Source organism: Ciona intestinalis, chromosome 1 (assembly GCF_000224145.3).
Source record: "Ciona intestinalis chromosome 1, KH, whole genome shotgun sequence".
NCBI lineage: Eukaryota > Metazoa > Chordata > Ascidiacea > Phlebobranchia > Cionidae > Ciona > Ciona intestinalis.
The window spans coordinates 6,189,547-6,206,114 of record NC_020166.2 but is presented as its reverse complement, the minus strand read 5'-3'; the positions used below and the strand labels follow the sequence as shown (position 1 = coordinate 6,206,114).

The following is a 16,568-nucleotide window of genomic DNA, read 5'->3' as shown; positions in this document are numbered from 1 at the left end:
GCGTGGCCGGAAAACGACAGTCGTTATCACACGGGTTTATCACCTCGTGACAGCTTATGAGTTACCATGTATGTTACTTCCTGGGTTATTATTATCACAGAAATAAAAAAGAGTAGAACGCGCAACTGCCCAAAACCGTGATACATTCTTTTATCTATTCACGTGACCGCCAACTCCGTCCCCATTTCGCTTGGTCTCCATTGTAAAAGATAGGCGCATAGTAGTTTAAGCTGTTTATTTTAAAAACCAACTGTTCACGTTTATTAGGCCGGTTTAGATATTTGGTAGGTTAACGCTTACAGTTTACCACTTGAATGAATGAAAGAAATTTATTTCGTCTCTTCGGTCACGATAACGAAGAACAAGAGAGTTGACAAAAAGCGAGACACAAGAGAGTTGACAAAAAGCTAAGACAGTAACGGTAAAACAACAGTTGTTAAAACACGCTTATGGATAAAAAAGAAAGAAATAATGTTTTGGATAAAAGGCGTGACCGTTACACCCTACATACGATACAATGTAAAAATGTTGTTAAGAACATTTAATTAAACATATTGAGGTTCTAATTGGAAGAAAACTTTTTAGGAAATTTAATTATTTAATAATTTTAATTAAAAATCTTCAAACAAGCGGTTTTTATATATATTATAAAATAGTTGTTTTACCATATAACTTTAAATTAAGTCAAAAAACGAAGAAAATCTACATAAAACGCCCTCTATTCCATTGGCTACAATAGTAAACGGGAACGACCTGCGAAAGAAAAAGAGAGTATATATTATCTCTCTCCTTTACCAACATTGAAGCTGCGCGTTCCATTCTTTTATATTGAGCACGTTAGTGGTCATATAGATTCTTTTTCGTCGAACAGTTGTTCTTGTTGTTGTTGTTTTCGTGACTTTTTCAGCACTTATCTCAATTCTTAATTATAGCATTTTTCTTTATTCTCTTGATTGAAATCAAATCATAATATATATTTATAATTTTTAGACTGAATTTTAAGATTTAAAACCACACGATGAGCGATTAATTAACCATTACTTCCCTCCTGCACTTTACATAGCGGAAACACTGTCTGGGAGTTTGGCGGGGAACGACGGCACGTGTTGTATCCACACAACGATTCACGACTGAATCAAACTATTAGCATTTAAGTGGGGACGCATTAAATGCACTACTCTTATACCGTATTATCATTAATCGTAAATGAAACATTATTTTTAATTCAACATCATATGATTAATATTAACTTCTAACATTACCTAATTACTACGTGATTACGGTTTGTCAAAATTCATGAAAACAAACGTTTTTAGGCGACGACAACGTAAACTAGTGTAAGTTTACAATAAACACATGGTACAGGAGTTTTACAAAGCGTATTTACACATAGTCTTTACCAATCACTCAATCTTCATACGTCATAAGTTTCATTAGTTATAATACATGTATAAATACATTCTGCCTACTGCTCTACAGTCACCAATGGCGACTAGAACCCGTTTTGTTGGTCTCTTTCAGATTTTTTTGTTCGAGCCCAGTCGACCGTTGTAGTAAAAGGATTAATTATTATTTTTTTTTATTTTTTTCTTGACACCTTTTCATTTTGTTTTCTCTTTTCATTTGGTAGTAAACAAAGAACATTTAATGAATTATAAAACCGTATCTTCACGACTTCCACAGACCGTTGTTAATTGTTTAAAACACGATCAGGCTATTTAGATATTATGTGTTCAAGGTGTCCCATCTTCCCCGTCTCTACTATCCTATGCTGATTAGTTTAAAACGTGCTCATTCATAAGATCTGTGATCTCTTGTTTCTGTGATTATTAGCAGTTCGATCTCAAGCAAAAACTACTTCGTTTCAAACTTTAAGCATATTTGTAGATATTCAAATTTTTCGTTGGTATCCCTTTTTCAATGACCACTTACAATCATGCCACCCCACGATCTATGGTTGTTCATGATACGCAAGTGCCTACAAATAATTTACGTGCAAAGCCACGGGAAGAAATTTGCATTTCCGAATATACGCCATCACCGTCACTTTTATTACGTATCATAAAGAAAGAAGAGGTAATGATGGTGGCCGAGGGTTCAATGAATAATTTAACGCTTCCTTCACTTCACAAATAATGGGCTCCAAACTTAATCACATACGTAGTTACAGAGATAGATACCGATTCGCACGAAATTTAACCACGCATCGTTAAATATTAATGACTGCCTAATTGTTAATTAAATCCTGTTGCACAGAAAAAAGTGAGCAGTCACCCAAGTAATGGCATTTTAACATTAACTACAGCAATGGGAATGTAATTATTGTACAGTTCCAGAAGAAAACTTAAGTTAATTGGTAATTATACACACACATTAAACTTTTTCAAGTAAACATCTAAGAATCCTAAGCATCATTTTCTCACAGTACAGTCATATATATTTGTCCGGCGCCGTGTTAGCGCCTGCCTCTAACGCAGGGTTAGAGGTTCCAGGCTCGTCGCTGCTATCATTTTGCGCGTACGTGTCCTTGGGCTAGACATTTAACAAGAACTGCTCCAACCCTGTGGTCGCTATGGTATTAAGTTGTACAAATTATCAGTCATATTAATCCCCCACAAAAGAACACAGATGGTATTGGTAACTCGTAAGGCGTAAGCTAACACCCGCGTTATAACAACTGTGGTTGTCCGGTCACGCAAGAAAAGATAAGTTAAATTCAATTATTTATATTGCCACAAAAGCATTACATTGCCATTAATGACTAATTAAATACAGTCAAATAAAAACGCTACTTGTAAATAGTGTTTATTTACTACAATCCAGAAAACAACCACAACCGACAACGTAAATCTGTTATCTACAGTCATGTCACACCGTTGAACATAAAAACACAAAAAAAGCTTATCTACCATTCTACCAACACTTCATACGTAGTACTGTATACACACATTAGAAACAATATAAACAAAGTACATTTAAATACATATTTCACAGTTATTTTACAATAAAAAATTGTTTGAAGAATTTTGGATAATAAAATAGTATATAGGCCTATACAACAGATTTTGTAAAAAAAACGTTTCAAAACTAATATATCGGTACAATGTTAAATCACATTCAACAGTTTTAATATATAACTTTGTAAAAACCTGACCTATCATAAAATAAAACGCAAGATCGAACTTTAGAGTCTTGACCAGCTTTATGGCGAATACTATGCAAAACACAAGTATAAGATATTGCACAAATAATTTAAACCAAATTTCACATTTAAAGTGTGGATCTGTGACATGGCAGGAATTACACACACATTTAATCAATAAAGCAACAGGATAGTCTATGATTGCCTCTTACAAAGCAATAAACTAAAACGGTATATTGTTAAAATTATTACCAAGCATATCATTGGCAACACTTCATATACTAGTGACACAAACAGTATATTAAAATAACATTTTAAATATGAACATTTGTTAACGAGTATGGGATTATTCAGGGAGGCCAATTTGTTCATAACAGACAACAGTATAAAGTAAAAACATAAAAATTGTGTAATCTGGCTTTTAAATACAGCAGCTTATATAATAAATTGCACTAACCCACACATGCAGCAGTTTAAGTTTGCACTCGATTCTATAAATATATATTACACAGTTAGGGATGCACATTACAGAATAATTAGGTATTCTAGGATATCCTAGAATACTTTATTTCGAATCTAGAATTTCAAATCTTTTTATATTTATAGGAAAAATGAATTTTACCCACAAAAGTCAGCTTATTGACTCTATGATAGCAGCCTTGTTGGATCATAAGCTTTAAAATGATCAAAAATTGTACCATTGGGTAGTTTTTGCGTCATGAAACGTATAGCAGGCTATGAAAAGACGTTACGAAACATTTACTCTCGAAAGTCCCACAAACACAAAAATATTTTTTTCAAAATTAATAAGTTTCAAAAATTGTTAATACAGTATATGAGTGACGTGTAATTACGTCATTAAACAGAATACCGAATCCCGTAATTAGATTCGAATACAAAAGAATTCGAATCTCATAGATTCGAAATTCTGTAATGTGCATCCCTATACACAGTTAATTGTTAACTTTGCACAAAATGTGGCAGCAACATATTGTTTATAGTCAGTTGATTGACAGTTTTAATCAGGTATGCATCTGATTACATGGTAGTTGAACTAATTAATTGGGTATCCCATTAGGAAATACAAAACGAGACTCATGAAGAAACAAATCAATATTGTATTCCAAGGAAGAGAATGGTTATCTCTGCTGTTCACTGCTACAAGTTGCATTTGCTGTTTTAATTTTTCCAAACATGCAAGGATTTCTTTCTGATTTTGTGCAATTGGTATTAACAACTCTGAGATAGCTGTTGTTATTTCTCGGCTGCTGATGTGCATTGTTGGCTTGATTTTTCTGTTTAAACGACCTCCTGGTTCTGAAGCTTCACTCAAAGTTGACCTAAACGAGCTGGACGCTGTTGCATTTTCCCTTGACACATTCTGTAGCAAACCTGTTTTTACTGGAGAGGTACAATGTTTTGTCCGAGTGGTAATTTTACCATCCTTTTCATACTGCACAATGTCATTCAATTCATCCCACGGTCGGGCATCTATGTGATTATAAACCCATTGCTCTCCCTTGTCATCATATTGAAAGTGCTTGGTTAACCACTCCACCCCCTCCTCTTTTCTCTTCTTGGCTTCTTTACGCTGTGCATCTTCAAGTACATACTTTTCTTCAGTTGCAAGTACCTGGTCTTGTTTCTCAATTGCAGATGACACTTTCTTCCACAATCCCTCTGACTCAAAATCAACCTGCTGTTCAAGAGGGACAACATACCGCTTCAGGCGAGATTTCCGTACTTCTTCTGTTGGGGACCAAAACCTTGAAACAGTACCACCACTTAAATCTGTAAGGAAAACCTCCTCATCCCAGTATCCACTTAGAGTTGCCAGCACTCTTTTACCGAGAGAAATTCGGCCAGAAACTTCATTCAGCTTTCCTCCCCCAAACAGTGGTTTAAGCTTGAATTCTAACTCAGCGCTGTACCCGGTTTTCTCACACTGTATGCAGACTTTTCCACCGAACTCCATTGTCATCTTGCCATAAATGATTCCTTTACAATGTGCGTAAGGCATTGTGAAAGTGTATTCTTCGCCATGCTTCAACAATGAAACCTTCGCAGTTCCTTCTAATACAGCTGAAATAGAGTTTCCATAAAACTTAGATTTTGCCAAAATGCTGCCGTCTACAGTAAAACCATCCTTTCGGTTAATAACCACAAAGGCAGAAACTGGTGGATGATGAGAAACTTGCTCTGCCAAATAAAAAGTAGAACTATTTGTTTCTGGATGATCCCACATGCATCTGAAGGTCTCTCCCAATATTGGGTTATATGGTTTCTTTAGACCTTTTGGTTTTTTATAGAATCCAGACAAATACCATTTGGTTATTCCTTTTATACGATTATATGGATTCTCCTCAATTGCCGAATTAGACAGCAGATTAGCATGGTAGTAATAATCGGACAACTTGTCAAGAAATGAGCGAGGCTCCAATATAAAGGTAGGAAGAACAACTTTTGACAAATCCATACCAGGTCTCAGCTGCTTCAGCAGAGCCCAAACCAGACTCTTGCTCTCTCCAGCCAGAACTTCAGTCTGGGAGTTTTCACCGGAGTCTCCGAACTCCTCGCCCTTATCTGCCACATACTTGGTTTCTTGATCATCTGCGTTTTTAATTTCAGCATCAATGTCTTGATATGAGTCAACACTGTCTGGAGCGGATGACTCATCCCCACTGTCCTGGTTGTTACTGAGTATAGCCAGTGAAGTTGGAGGCATTAAACTTTGTGAATTGTTGTTTTGTTGCGAGGATGCACAGTCAATGTTGTTTTCCTGCATAATTGATTGCTGATTATGGCCTAGAAGAGAAAGTTTTTGCTGCAAATCCATCAGATCAATGTAAGAATCATCAAGTACTTTATTTGGCTCTGTTTGTTCACCCAAACTGAGAGAAACTGAACGACCTGGCAAAAAAACTTCGGAGTTGTCTTCCAGTTTGCTTTTCCCCACTTTACTAGAAGCTTCTGTTGACTTTTTTAGCAAGTTTGTACATTTTCGAGACAGTTCCAAGGCATCCAACCAGCACCGACCATCAGATTCACCTTGAGCACGCAGAATTAGATAACTAGTTGGCAATGAACTAGACAAAACACCAAGGCTTTCACCCTTAGGACCTTTGATCGTCCAGATTGTCTGGTTCAGTGCATTGTAGATTTTAAAGCAGAATCCATCTTTTTTTGAAGGTCTTTCAATTATTTCTGAAGATGTTAACACAACAGTGCCAACCCAGGTCTTCTCTTTTGAGTTTTTATAAAGAACTAATACCCCCGGTTTTAAAACACACCACATGCGTGACCAGTTCTTTAGCGTACTTCTTACTTTCAACCAATCCGAAAGCAAAATCACGGAGGAGTCATTCACTGTCATTTGGAACTCGTTTTCAGCTTTCTTTTTCTCAACCTTATATGTTTGCTTTTGCAACTTTAGTGAATGCTTCTTAGCAAGCTTAGAAGAGAGAACTGGCGATTCAGAAGCGTGAAAACTCTCTCGAGGTGACTTTGTCTTGGGTGTTGATACATTTGTTGTTGTAATGGACACAGCTGTTTGTACAGAAGGTGTCACTGGCACACTTAAACTGATATCTTCCATATTTTGATCCATTTTTAAACCTGACCAGTTCTATATTAGATTTGATTTTACATAATCATAGTTTTAAGATTCTAGAAATATAATTTGATTCAGTTAAATAATATTGCATCTGCAAGTACATAGTTTCTTTAATGCAACAACCAAATACCTAATTTATCAGAACATATTAAAAAATTATACATTATACATAGTTTAGTTACATACATACAATTTCATAGGTTGTTTTGCATAATGTCTAAATTTATAATTTGTTACATAATTGAAAAAATTATCTATTTCACTATTTTTTTTCTACTAATAATACTAATTAAGTTTACTTTTTCCATCCACAATTACAGCTGTCGAATTTCAGAAACTACACCATCGGATTTAAACGCCCCCAAATTCTTATCTATGTCAATCCAGATAAAATGGTTCTTGGTGACACTGTACGCTCTTACCTATTTACGCATTGGATACCTCCTTTTCTAAACCCTGCATGTAATCGTTATTGACGCAATCGATCTGTCAAGTTGTCCAATGGGATCATGTCGTCGCGGTTCAACTCCGTATTTGGATAATTGACACAATTTCCTTTATGTTTGGGAATATGAATCGACGATGGATTGGAAGCATTGTTTATTTTGCAATTCTTAACAAGATAGACTTGGGACAATGTGGGTGTTGTTTATTAAAAGAGAAAAACGAGTTAATTAAAAATAACTTCCTTTTAAAACTCCCCTTTGTATTAACAAACCGCTGGAAATACGGGAACGCCGTTGTTTGGTTGAAACTTATTTTTTTAAGGGAGTTGTTGATATATTTATTTTAAACAAAATAGAAAAAGAAACCGAAATCCCTTGTTTAGTATGGAAGAAGAAAGCTACAAGTTTACATATTTACCTAAAACGTTGCCAACCCTTTGCTCAAAAGATTTTAAACAATACTTTGAAAAATGGTGATTAAAGTTTTTCATTCAAAAATGTAGAAACATTAATGTGTTAACACTCAAAGTATTAACTTATCTCATCTTGTTTTAACCTCTTATTTTAAACATTCCATTAGGTATTTGAAAGACCGTCTCAGAGCTTGGTGCTTCAGCTTTGATAAATCATTTCAACATTACAGAAAAGAAAAGTTTGTACATGTAAGATTTGCCTTTACTTAAAATAGTTACATCAAGTAAAAATGCAAAAATAATTTAATGAGTTGATATTTTTATTCCATCTCAGGATTTTTTTCATGATGAAGTTGTGCTTGCTAATATTCAAGCCATGTCCCCTTCTGGAGCATGGGGCTACGTTGGTATGCAAACATTATTTTAAAGAATAATCACATTTGGTTGTCACACATTGATATTATGTTACAGCTCCTGCAGATAACGTGGCAATTGAGGAGTTGAATAGCACAGTGACTTCATTAAACTTCTTCGACAAACTGAAAAATGAAGGAATTGTTCGGGAAAATGGGAGCATTTGCAAATGCTTTGATGAATTTTATGAAGGAGTTACAATTTCTGATGAATTACGGAAGGTATAAAAGTTTGGTAACGTATCATCACTTTTTAAAACTGAAAATGCAAGGGTCTTGGAGGGTAAATTGTTTCGACACCAATTAATTGATACAGAACAATTTCAAAGTTTAATTTTCTAGCATCCGATTTAGTGATTACCTATTTCTGCATAATCCCTAAAAACAATGATATATAATTACTTTCAAATTTAGATGCTGTTATTGGAAGACTCTGATAACTTTGAATGCTATAGTGATGAAGAGCGAAAGGAGTTTATTTTTAAACTGTTTTTCCACTTTGTCATTGGTGGGCCAATCTGTCAGTTTGAAGACAATATTCAGCCATATCTAGATGTCACAAAATCTCTCTACAAAGATCTGATAGCGTAAGTTTATATTTCATGCATTAATTCAACTTAAAAGACGATTTAAAATAAAGAATCAGTGGGACACAATATAGATATTATCAGCAAGCTCGCTATAAAACTTATAAATAATATATTTAGGGTACAGCGTGATGGTGAAACAAAAGAGATGATTGTGTTAACAAAGGCATACAAAGTCAAGACAATGGTATAAATCTATCTAATAAAGATACATAAAATATTATAAAACAATGTTTTAAAATGTTCACAGGATTCTAAAGGGTGTATGACGTACCCAGCTGAAGAAGAGCATGACCAAACATTTGCCTACCTAACCATTGATCCTTTAAAGAGACAAGCTGTATTGTTATACCATGCATGGGGAAAAAGCTTGTGGTAGATTTTGATTTGTAGATAAAAATAATAATCGCGGTGCTTGCTATAAAAATTGCATACAGATACAACGCTGCTTTAAGTTATATTGTTAATCTGTTAGCCAATCAGACACACGGTTTATCAGCCCAAACAAGTACTCTTTCAAATTGTTAAATAACTGTGGCAGATGATTTAAATGGTACAAGACATCTTGCCAGAGTTTCACTATGCCTTGGGAAGATATGGTCCACAAATAAACAAGTGCATTTTTCACCCATATATTGCTCAGTAGAACAGCTGTATAAAATAAATAAATAAATATATTTTAGGCATTCAAGACCTAGTGCTTTATTTATGTTTTATAACAAATCTGCGTGCAGTAATCTTAAACAAGTAGGTTATTAAGCAGCACCAAGTTGACATATTTTCCTTGTCAGCACTTACCTTTGAGGTATAACCATATAGTTGTTACAGCTAGTATAGGATCACTGTGACTAAATATACTATCTGACACCCAGTAACCAGCTGTCAGTGGCATAATACCTCGACCATACACTAACAAAGTAGTCCCACCAGCTAATTTGACTGTGGATGTTGTACCCATCCTTAGCACATGGTTGTCACCTGATAATAAAATTAAATCTAAATGCATGTCTGACACAGTGGTTATCGCACTTGCCCCTTCAACACAGCGGTTACTGGTTACTAATGCAAAATGGGTTGTCTAAATTGTAAACCATATAGAAAAAAAAATTTGCCTTGAAAGGATAAAGTAAGTTACATTCATTCATTCATTAGTTTAAAAAATTGGGTCATAAAAAATTGCGCTTCTATTTTACTATCCAAAGTTTTGGTTGGGAAAAATATACCAAAACATTGTTTAAATCTATGCAGCTAATTAGCATTGGCTATAGCAGCCTAGTTTTTAAAGGATAATATATATACTAACCTTTTGAATACGAAACTTGAGGGGTAAAGCTACTTTGAGATATAGAGATTGTACCTTTTAGAACACTAACAGATATGTTCATGTAATGTCGACCTAAACATAATAGTTTCAAATATCTACCCATATTCTGTAATGATCCACGACAAAAAATATTTATGAAGTACACTATTCTTTTTCTTATATTATTGCTTACTTATGCTACAGAATTTTTACACCAAGGCAACAACCAAGATGGAGGTAAAGGTCAGCCACTAGTTAGCGAACCTGTTGACCCTGTAGTTTCAATTTCAGCATGGTAAAGTACCAAAAACTCATGCAGGGACGCATACAGAACACTCACAGATCCATCTAGGCCCCCTGTAGAATATACAGGTTTATTAAAGCAATTAAAATACTGTTTATTGTCTTGCTCTGTTTACATAAACCTAGTCAGTTAGCAGAACTACATTTTTTCAATGAGTAAATCATACTATGCTGAATGCATACAAAGCCCATATAACAGTACAAAAAGATATAATATGTATAAACATAAAAATATTTTAAACCTGTGTGTGAAGGTAAAAATGGAAAATCTTGTTCTTGTAGTACATAGTCCGGATACCGTTTTCTAAATGCTTGACGAATACCATGGTGCGAATATGAGTATCCTAGGTGGAAAAAAGTATAAAAATGGTTAAAAATTTATTTAACAACCTACTATCCTCTGTTACCCCTAAACAAAATAAAAATTATAGGTCTTTGTACAGTTGTATGCGGATATTCTGCACAACATTTGTTTCCAAGGTTTTTTGGTTTATAAACTTTTGTGGGTGCATAGATCAATTATAAATGAATAAACGTAACTTGCTTTATCCTCACTTGGTCGGAAAATGGTGGTCGTTATAACATGGGTATTCTGTTTCATGCAGTTCAGGCCAGCTTACCAGTTACAACTTAAGTAACTTTGTGGGTAATTGATTTTTCTTTTCCAAAATTGTATGGCTGACATTTGGACAAGCCACTAGTGACAACTGGGTTTGAGCAATTGCTGTTAAATGTCTTGCTCAAGGACACATAACCCATAACGGTAGAAGCGACGAGCCTTAAACCCACTACCACTGGGTTAGAGGCAGGCAGGCTAACCACGCCGCGGACATTAAAACTAAAGCGCTTTAATAATACACAAACAGCAAGTCATAAATAATATAGACTGACTGCATAAGCCAGCAACATGCCGACATATATGGGATTTGTAGTCACAGTGTTACCTGATTCTTTTTGTGCAATTTCTTTGACAGTGTTTACTTTGAACACATAGCTGGGCTTAATCACTTTGTACCAGTGAAGTAATAGGTAACTGATAACAAGAATAAATAATATGCTAAGTTTACCCATAGTTTCCTATAACTGTATACTGCCTCTATAACATAAAACAATCATGAAACAAAGGCTACCAAAAATATAATGTATCAAATTCTCAGATTCGATAGTATAGTATACAGTATAGTAATAATACAAATCTCAAACAAAACTTGTTTAATACAAATCTCAAACAAAAACTTTGGAGTTGCAAAGGGTCTTGACTGTAAACAAAGGTATTGTCTGCTGCCCTACACTACAAACAGTAAACAAAATCGTAATGGCCTCATCACCTCACCAATCTGTTAGTATACAGTCGTTACGCACCGACTGTTGTGGTTGCAACTGACTACAATATACTTTGAACTAAATTAGAGTGACGCAAACATTAAACGGAATTGCGGCTTATGTCCTGTGACAGCTGTTGTTCAACCTAAGCGTTATATCTTACATCGATTCTATATCCACACGAAAGCAATTGTACCCAAAACACCGAAAAACGCTTGCAAGTGATAATGGTAGTTTAATGCGTTTACCTTGCGTTTATATGCTTATGACGTTGTTCGATGTCAAAACAAATGTAAAGTTGAAGTTTTAATCTGAAACACAAACGTAGAAACGCAAGTTTACGTTTCAATCGCTTGTTTTCATACTACAATTACAAAATATGTGCAAAAATGTGTTTTTTTGTTAAAATCTTTTAATTCCCCACAAAAGTAATAAATCAACTCGGCGTGCCCTGATGGAAATGACGTACTTATCTTATCTATTCTTAAATTAATGGCAAGTATTCTTTTCAAGGCACTCAGCCACCAAAACATTCCGGTTAGACTTGCGGTTGTGATTTTGCCGTTAATGGGAATCGCCGGAAAGAAATATCCCAGCTAGTCTTACTAACAACTTTAACATCGGGTAGTGACTTCGGCAGAAACTGACGCTATGCTCCTCAGCCTTATACAACAGATCAAACTGGCGGTAAAAAAACACTTTAAATGGGGTAAAATAACATTATAACAGACGCTATTTTTGCCATGTAGATTTTTATAACACAACCATTTCGAAACGCCCCAACTGGCTTACACCCTCACGACCACATCAGCGCCTAAACAGTAAGTGCAAAATTAAACGTGCGCGGACAATAGGCGAACCCGTGAGACGCGCATGTAGTAATTGCCTCAAGGAATCGGGAAAGCGTCCTACTTTAACTAGATCTATACTGTTATAATACAATGGCACCACACCCAAAACGGCCTACAGTATGAAAACTAACCGCAGATAAAACACACACAATATCACACGAAAACTCCGAGAGTTAACGTAGTTATAGCCTATATAATTGCCCTATATTGAATAATAAATAATAAGTTGATTTGGTTTACAAGATTATCTTTCCCTGACTTAAAACTAGTAAAAGTCTCAATTAATTGCAGTACACGATCTTTTTTCTAGCACATATACCTCTTCAAAAATATATCTTTTTAGTAAAATCTCCGATTAATAAAAAACAAGTCGCTGGATAAATAACATTAACAGGTAATCTTTTTAACGTAAACACTTGTTGGGAATACGCAGTGTCGTTTTCATTACGGTTCACCCGATCGCGCTTTTTTCACGAACTCCCGGACATTTTCTCCTCCGACAAGATGATCAAACTGCTGAGCAACTGGTAATGCGTTGGAATAACGATAATTGACGATGGTCAGAAGAACAAAGCTATCATCTTCTTCGTAAACCGCCTTTGTTTCGAGTTGAGGGTTTCTTGGGCACAGTCCCCGTTCCGCTTGTCGTGCTCTACCAAAACAGCGGTATCAAAAAATCACGAAACACGAAAAATACCAATGTTTGGCAAACTTGTTAATGCAATATAATTTGTTGGTAAAATGCCCACTTTACCCGGAAGCAAGCGTAACACTCTCAAAAGGGCCTGTTGGCAAATGAAATAGTTATAATAGTTAAATATGTAAGTACGAACCTGCTATACTTTAGTCCTTCCTCTCGAAGTGGTGTCGGTAGTTTTGGCAACACGAACACAAGACTGCCACTGCTGACACACACTGGCGAGACATTGATTCGACATTGCTCTTCGGGGAGCAGGTTAAGGGGAGTGGGTCCTGGTTTGACATATTGGCCTGCAATAACATTGATTTTTTTTAATTCACACGTATTGTAACAGCAGTTGCCATTAAGGTTTTTCGTATTACCGATATATATTTACACGTGAACTCATTTTACTACGCATTTTTTACTCTAAGCGAAATAATCTATTTACCTACTTTACATTGTAAAAGTGTCCTAGATTATGCCCAGTCGCTGTCAATTTATAATTGTTTTAGGCTACTTACTGCAATTTGGTGGAGCTATTTCTGTAGGCACTGGGGGCGGAACTCCACCGGGTAGAATTCGTCCACCAAAGAATTGGTCATTGCCCACGCCGGCCGCTTGGGTTGGTGACACGTTACTCGTATTCAGAACTCCTTCTCCAGCGTCCAAATGGTAATTGCATCCATCTTTCTCGCAACATGTACGACACACGCTGGGGCTGTAAAATTAATGATGACATAAAAATATAGTGTATATATACGTGTTGTATTGCGAAGAACAATTAAATGTAGGATAACATAACAATTTACTTGATTTCTGGGTGACATTGCGTTCGGTTCTGCATGTGTAAAGCTTCACAAGCGTCTACTTCCTTACAACCTCTCGTGATCAGGTACATTCCGTTCTCTACTCGCGACTCGGTGTAACAAACCTGTGACAAATACAAATCAGGAACCGAACAACTTTTTACAATACATTTCAGCATAAATTCGTAAATGGGCATTCTTGTGCTGTTGTCTATAGTTATGATACTGCAACCGCCAAGATCTTTAAAACTTTGTACTTTCTCAATGACAGTCACTGATTAAGCAGCAACAGATATTAAGAATTCTACATTCATTAATCATTTTACCAACCTGTTTCCAGCTGCAAGTAGTCGGCATCCCATATTCTGTACAATCTTTATCCGACTGTTCGTTTTTGCAAAACCAGCATTCAAACCGCGAGGTTGGATTGCAACACACAATATTTATGTGCAGAGCTGCGACGACCATTATAAAAACTGAAGAAATGATTGCCATACTGCTTCTTATGGTTGTACGATTCTAATATTACTAGGTTGACTTTAATACAAAGTGAGTATACGCATATCTTAACAATCGCTTTATTTATATGATCTACCGATGTGAATCACATCTTGCGTTTGTTGTTTTATGTCACTTGAAACAGTTTCGATATTTTCAAGCTGTTGGTATTAGGAAACATATACTTCTGACTGGAGCAAATTAATCCTTAACTCACGACGAGAATGTGTCACCAATATTTATTCAAGCGCTTAAATATACAACACATCGGCAATACGAGAACAATAATCAACACATACCGGACAGTTAAAAGGAAATACTGTCAGAAAATATTTTTGGCCGTAATAACAAAAACAATATTGAACGCGTTCGATAAATGCCCACTATAATTGAAACACTACAGCGCTTTGGGTTAGTGAATTCTAACCTTCATCATGATTTGCAGATCTTGTGACCGTAACTGGTCTCACGTACAAAACTATGGGATGAATTATTGTTGCAATCGATATTATCAGCAGCGAAATGTTGATAACAGTGAAGTCCCCACCGTATATGTATGTCACGGCGTCAAAGAGTGGATATTGTAAAAGTGCTATAATAGCAGCGAAGAAAACGGTAAACCCATATAGTTTTCCGAAGTATGCTTCTGGAAACATTGTAATCAGAAAAGTCGCGTTGGCACCATACAGAAACGAGCGAAATGTAACTTGCAGGAAAAATGCTAAATATTGTAAAGGCAACACTGGTACAAGAACGATTATGGAAAACAGGATAGCGAAAACACTGCTTAAACCGATATATATAGCAACAGCTCTCCTAGTGGCTAATGTCACACTTGAAGTAACCGAGAATTTCTTGATACAAAAGTCGGTAAGAATCCCTCCTAGTGAAGATACCAGAAGGCCGCACAACTGAATGATACCAAATGCGTTTAAATAGGTGCTGGTTTCATTTGGATTGTCGTGATCTACTTGTACTAACCAAGGCTTGGTTGTCCCGTAGAAGAATTGGGTGCGTAGCTGCAGTGAGCCTACATGTATACAGTTTAATATAAAACTGACACTTAGTAGGCAAGACTTTAAGCTCGCAGTGTTCTCCGGTTCTTCTTCTATAAGATTTTCATAACCATTTATTTCTTCTCCCCTAGCTGATTCCTGTCTCATTTTGCAACATTGTAGACCGTACTGGAAGTCATTCGGCACAACAGAGGGAATATGCATCCGTGGCATAAGAAACAAGAAACGCGCAATCATTAACACGGCACAGGCAGTCATGAAGTACATGATGTAACTGAACTCTATTCCACTGTCGTAAGCGATTTTCATCAAGGCAAAAGTCACTGCTGACGAGTCAAACGCACCGTTTATAACGGATATAACCAACACCCGGTGATTTTGGAATAAATTAGAAATAGAAACATTTGAAATAACCAAAGGAAAGCCTGAAATCCCAACAAGTATCATGGCGAGAAATACAGCCCAAGATTCCATTCTGGTCGTGACGGCCATGATTAACCACCCTACTATGTATAGAGATATTCCACAGAATCGAACCACCCAAGTACCAAATTTATCGAAAATATACCCAGTAATGATGATAAGAGCCGATGAAATGACAGAGGAAAGCGTGAAAACTAAAGTTAACATTTTCTCTTGCTTTTCACATTCGGCCTCGGTTTGTCCTTCAAGAAATAAATTCGAAGCAGGTGCCGCATACTCCACCGCATCTGCGTTAGGAGTTGCTGGGTTAAGAGAACCGACGGAATTGTTACAAGTCGAATTAAAATATCCTTCTTTTTCCAACATATAACTCATTGATCCCCAGCCATAAACCATTCCGCTGAAACATAGTGTTTCAAGTACTGCAGTAATTAAAGACGCCAAATGTTTTATTTCCCTCATTCTAACTGGCCTTACAGGTTTTGTGACCAATCTGTTATACATTAACTGCTGCTGTATATGTTTCCAGAAGCAGCACCCGAAACAATGCGATATGATATTGCATCACACACAGCAAAGTAATAATTAACGCACTAATTAGTTTATTTAGTCACTGTGATAAACAAACAAACATTGTTTTTAGGCTTAGACATAAGTTGGTGCCTTCGCAACGTTTAAATTGTGTTGATTAAATAAAGACAAACTATTGTGAACGATAGGAAACGTCATTTTATAAGTGTTTTTCCCAT

The 16,568-nt window shown here is 35.9% G+C and overlaps 4 protein-coding genes across 6 annotated transcripts; 1 reads left to right on the top strand and 3 right to left on the bottom strand.

The window, feature by feature from the left end:
* Window positions 1-2,788: 2,788 nt before the first annotated feature.
* LOC100175952 (oxysterol-binding protein-related protein 8) lies at window positions 2,789-6,837 on the bottom strand. The gene is made up of 2 exons (XM_002132118.4): window positions 4,088-6,837; window positions 2,789-3,654 (listed from the first exon to the last, which is right to left on the bottom strand). The coding sequence occupies exon 1, from the start codon at window positions 6,747-6,749 to the stop codon at window positions 4,197-4,199; it is 2,553 nt and encodes an 850-aa protein (XP_002132154.1). The 5' UTR covers window positions 6,750-6,837; the 3' UTR covers window positions 2,789-3,654; window positions 4,088-4,196.
* A 679-nt stretch (window positions 6,838-7,516) lies between these two features.
* LOC100180635 (cilia- and flagella-associated protein 300-like) lies at window positions 7,517-9,288 on the top strand. 2 transcript variants are annotated; one of them, XM_002132116.4, is made up of 7 exons: window positions 7,517-7,674; window positions 7,782-7,863; window positions 7,949-8,021; window positions 8,086-8,249; window positions 8,442-8,614; window positions 8,735-8,801; window positions 8,865-9,288. In XM_002132116.4, exons 1-7 carry the CDS (start codon window positions 7,586-7,588, stop codon window positions 8,991-8,993), a joined length of 777 nt encoding a protein of 258 aa, XP_002132152.1. In that variant the 5' UTR covers window positions 7,517-7,585; the 3' UTR covers window positions 8,994-9,288. The 2 variants fall into 2 exon arrangements, with proteins under 2 accessions (XP_002132152.1, XP_026691158.1); XM_026835357.1 differs by lacking the exon at window positions 8,735-8,801 and having other exon boundaries at window positions 8,865-9,008.
* LOC100178261 (sigma non-opioid intracellular receptor 1-like) lies at window positions 8,606-11,318 on the bottom strand. Its single transcript, XM_002132113.4, has 6 exons — window positions 11,165-11,318; window positions 10,463-10,564; window positions 10,182-10,274; window positions 9,918-10,010; window positions 9,413-9,592; window positions 8,606-9,265 (listed from the first exon to the last, which is right to left on the bottom strand). Exons 1-6 carry the CDS (start codon window positions 11,289-11,291, stop codon window positions 9,078-9,080), a joined length of 783 nt encoding a protein of 260 aa, XP_002132149.1. The 5' UTR covers window positions 11,292-11,318; the 3' UTR covers window positions 8,606-9,077.
* A 1,392-nt stretch (window positions 11,319-12,710) lies between these two features.
* LOC100186146 lies at window positions 12,711-16,338 on the bottom strand. Of its 2 annotated transcripts, none has more exons than XR_003395933.1 (5): window positions 14,213-16,338; window positions 13,886-14,007; window positions 13,598-13,794; window positions 13,228-13,384; window positions 12,711-13,046 (listed from the first exon to the last, which is right to left on the bottom strand). XR_003395933.1 is itself a non-coding variant. In XM_002132109.3 (5 exons), exons 1-5 carry the CDS (start codon window positions 14,375-14,377, stop codon window positions 12,839-12,841), a joined length of 849 nt encoding a protein of 282 aa, XP_002132145.1. In that variant the 5' UTR covers window positions 14,378-14,495; the 3' UTR covers window positions 12,711-12,838. The 2 variants fall into 2 exon arrangements, 1 of the variants encoding a protein (XP_002132145.1); XM_002132109.3 differs by having other exon boundaries at window positions 14,213-14,495.
* Window positions 16,339-16,568: the final 230 nt, after the last annotated feature.

Coding starts and splice junctions, on each gene's coding strand:
- LOC100178261 (XM_002132113.4), bottom strand. CDS start 11,291: ATGGGTAAACTTAGCATATTATTTATTCTTGTTATCAGTTACCTATTA. Junction 10,565..11,164: donor AATTGCACAAAAAGAATCAG/GTAACACTGTGA, acceptor TTTTCCACCTAG/GATACTCATATTCGCACCAT. Junction 10,275..10,462: donor ATTTTTACCTTCACACACAG/GTTTAAAATATT, acceptor TATATTCTACAG/GGGGCCTAGATGGATCTGTG.
- LOC100186146 (XM_002132109.3), bottom strand. CDS start 14,377: ATGGCAATCATTTCTTCAGTTTTTATAATGGTCGTCGCAGCTCTGCAC. Junction 13,795..13,885: donor CAATGTCACCCAGAAATCAA/GTAAATTGTTAT, acceptor TTAATTTTACAG/CCCCAGCGTGTGTCGTACAT. Junction 13,385..13,597: donor AATAGCTCCACCAAATTGCA/GTAAGTAGCCTA, acceptor ATGTTATTGCAG/GCCAATATGTCAAACCAGGA.
- LOC100175952 (XM_002132118.4), bottom strand. CDS start 6,749: ATGGATCAAAATATGGAAGATATCAGTTTAAGTGTGCCAGTGACACCT.
- LOC100180635 (XM_002132116.4), top strand. CDS start 7,586: ATGGAAGAAGAAAGCTACAAGTTTACATATTTACCTAAAACGTTGCCA. Junction 8,250..8,441: donor TTTCTGATGAATTACGGAAG/GTATAAAAGTTT, acceptor TTTCAAATTTAG/ATGCTGTTATTGGAAGACTC. Junction 8,615..8,734: donor CTCTACAAAGATCTGATAGC/GTAAGTTTATAT, acceptor TAATATATTTAG/GGTACAGCGTGATGGTGAAA.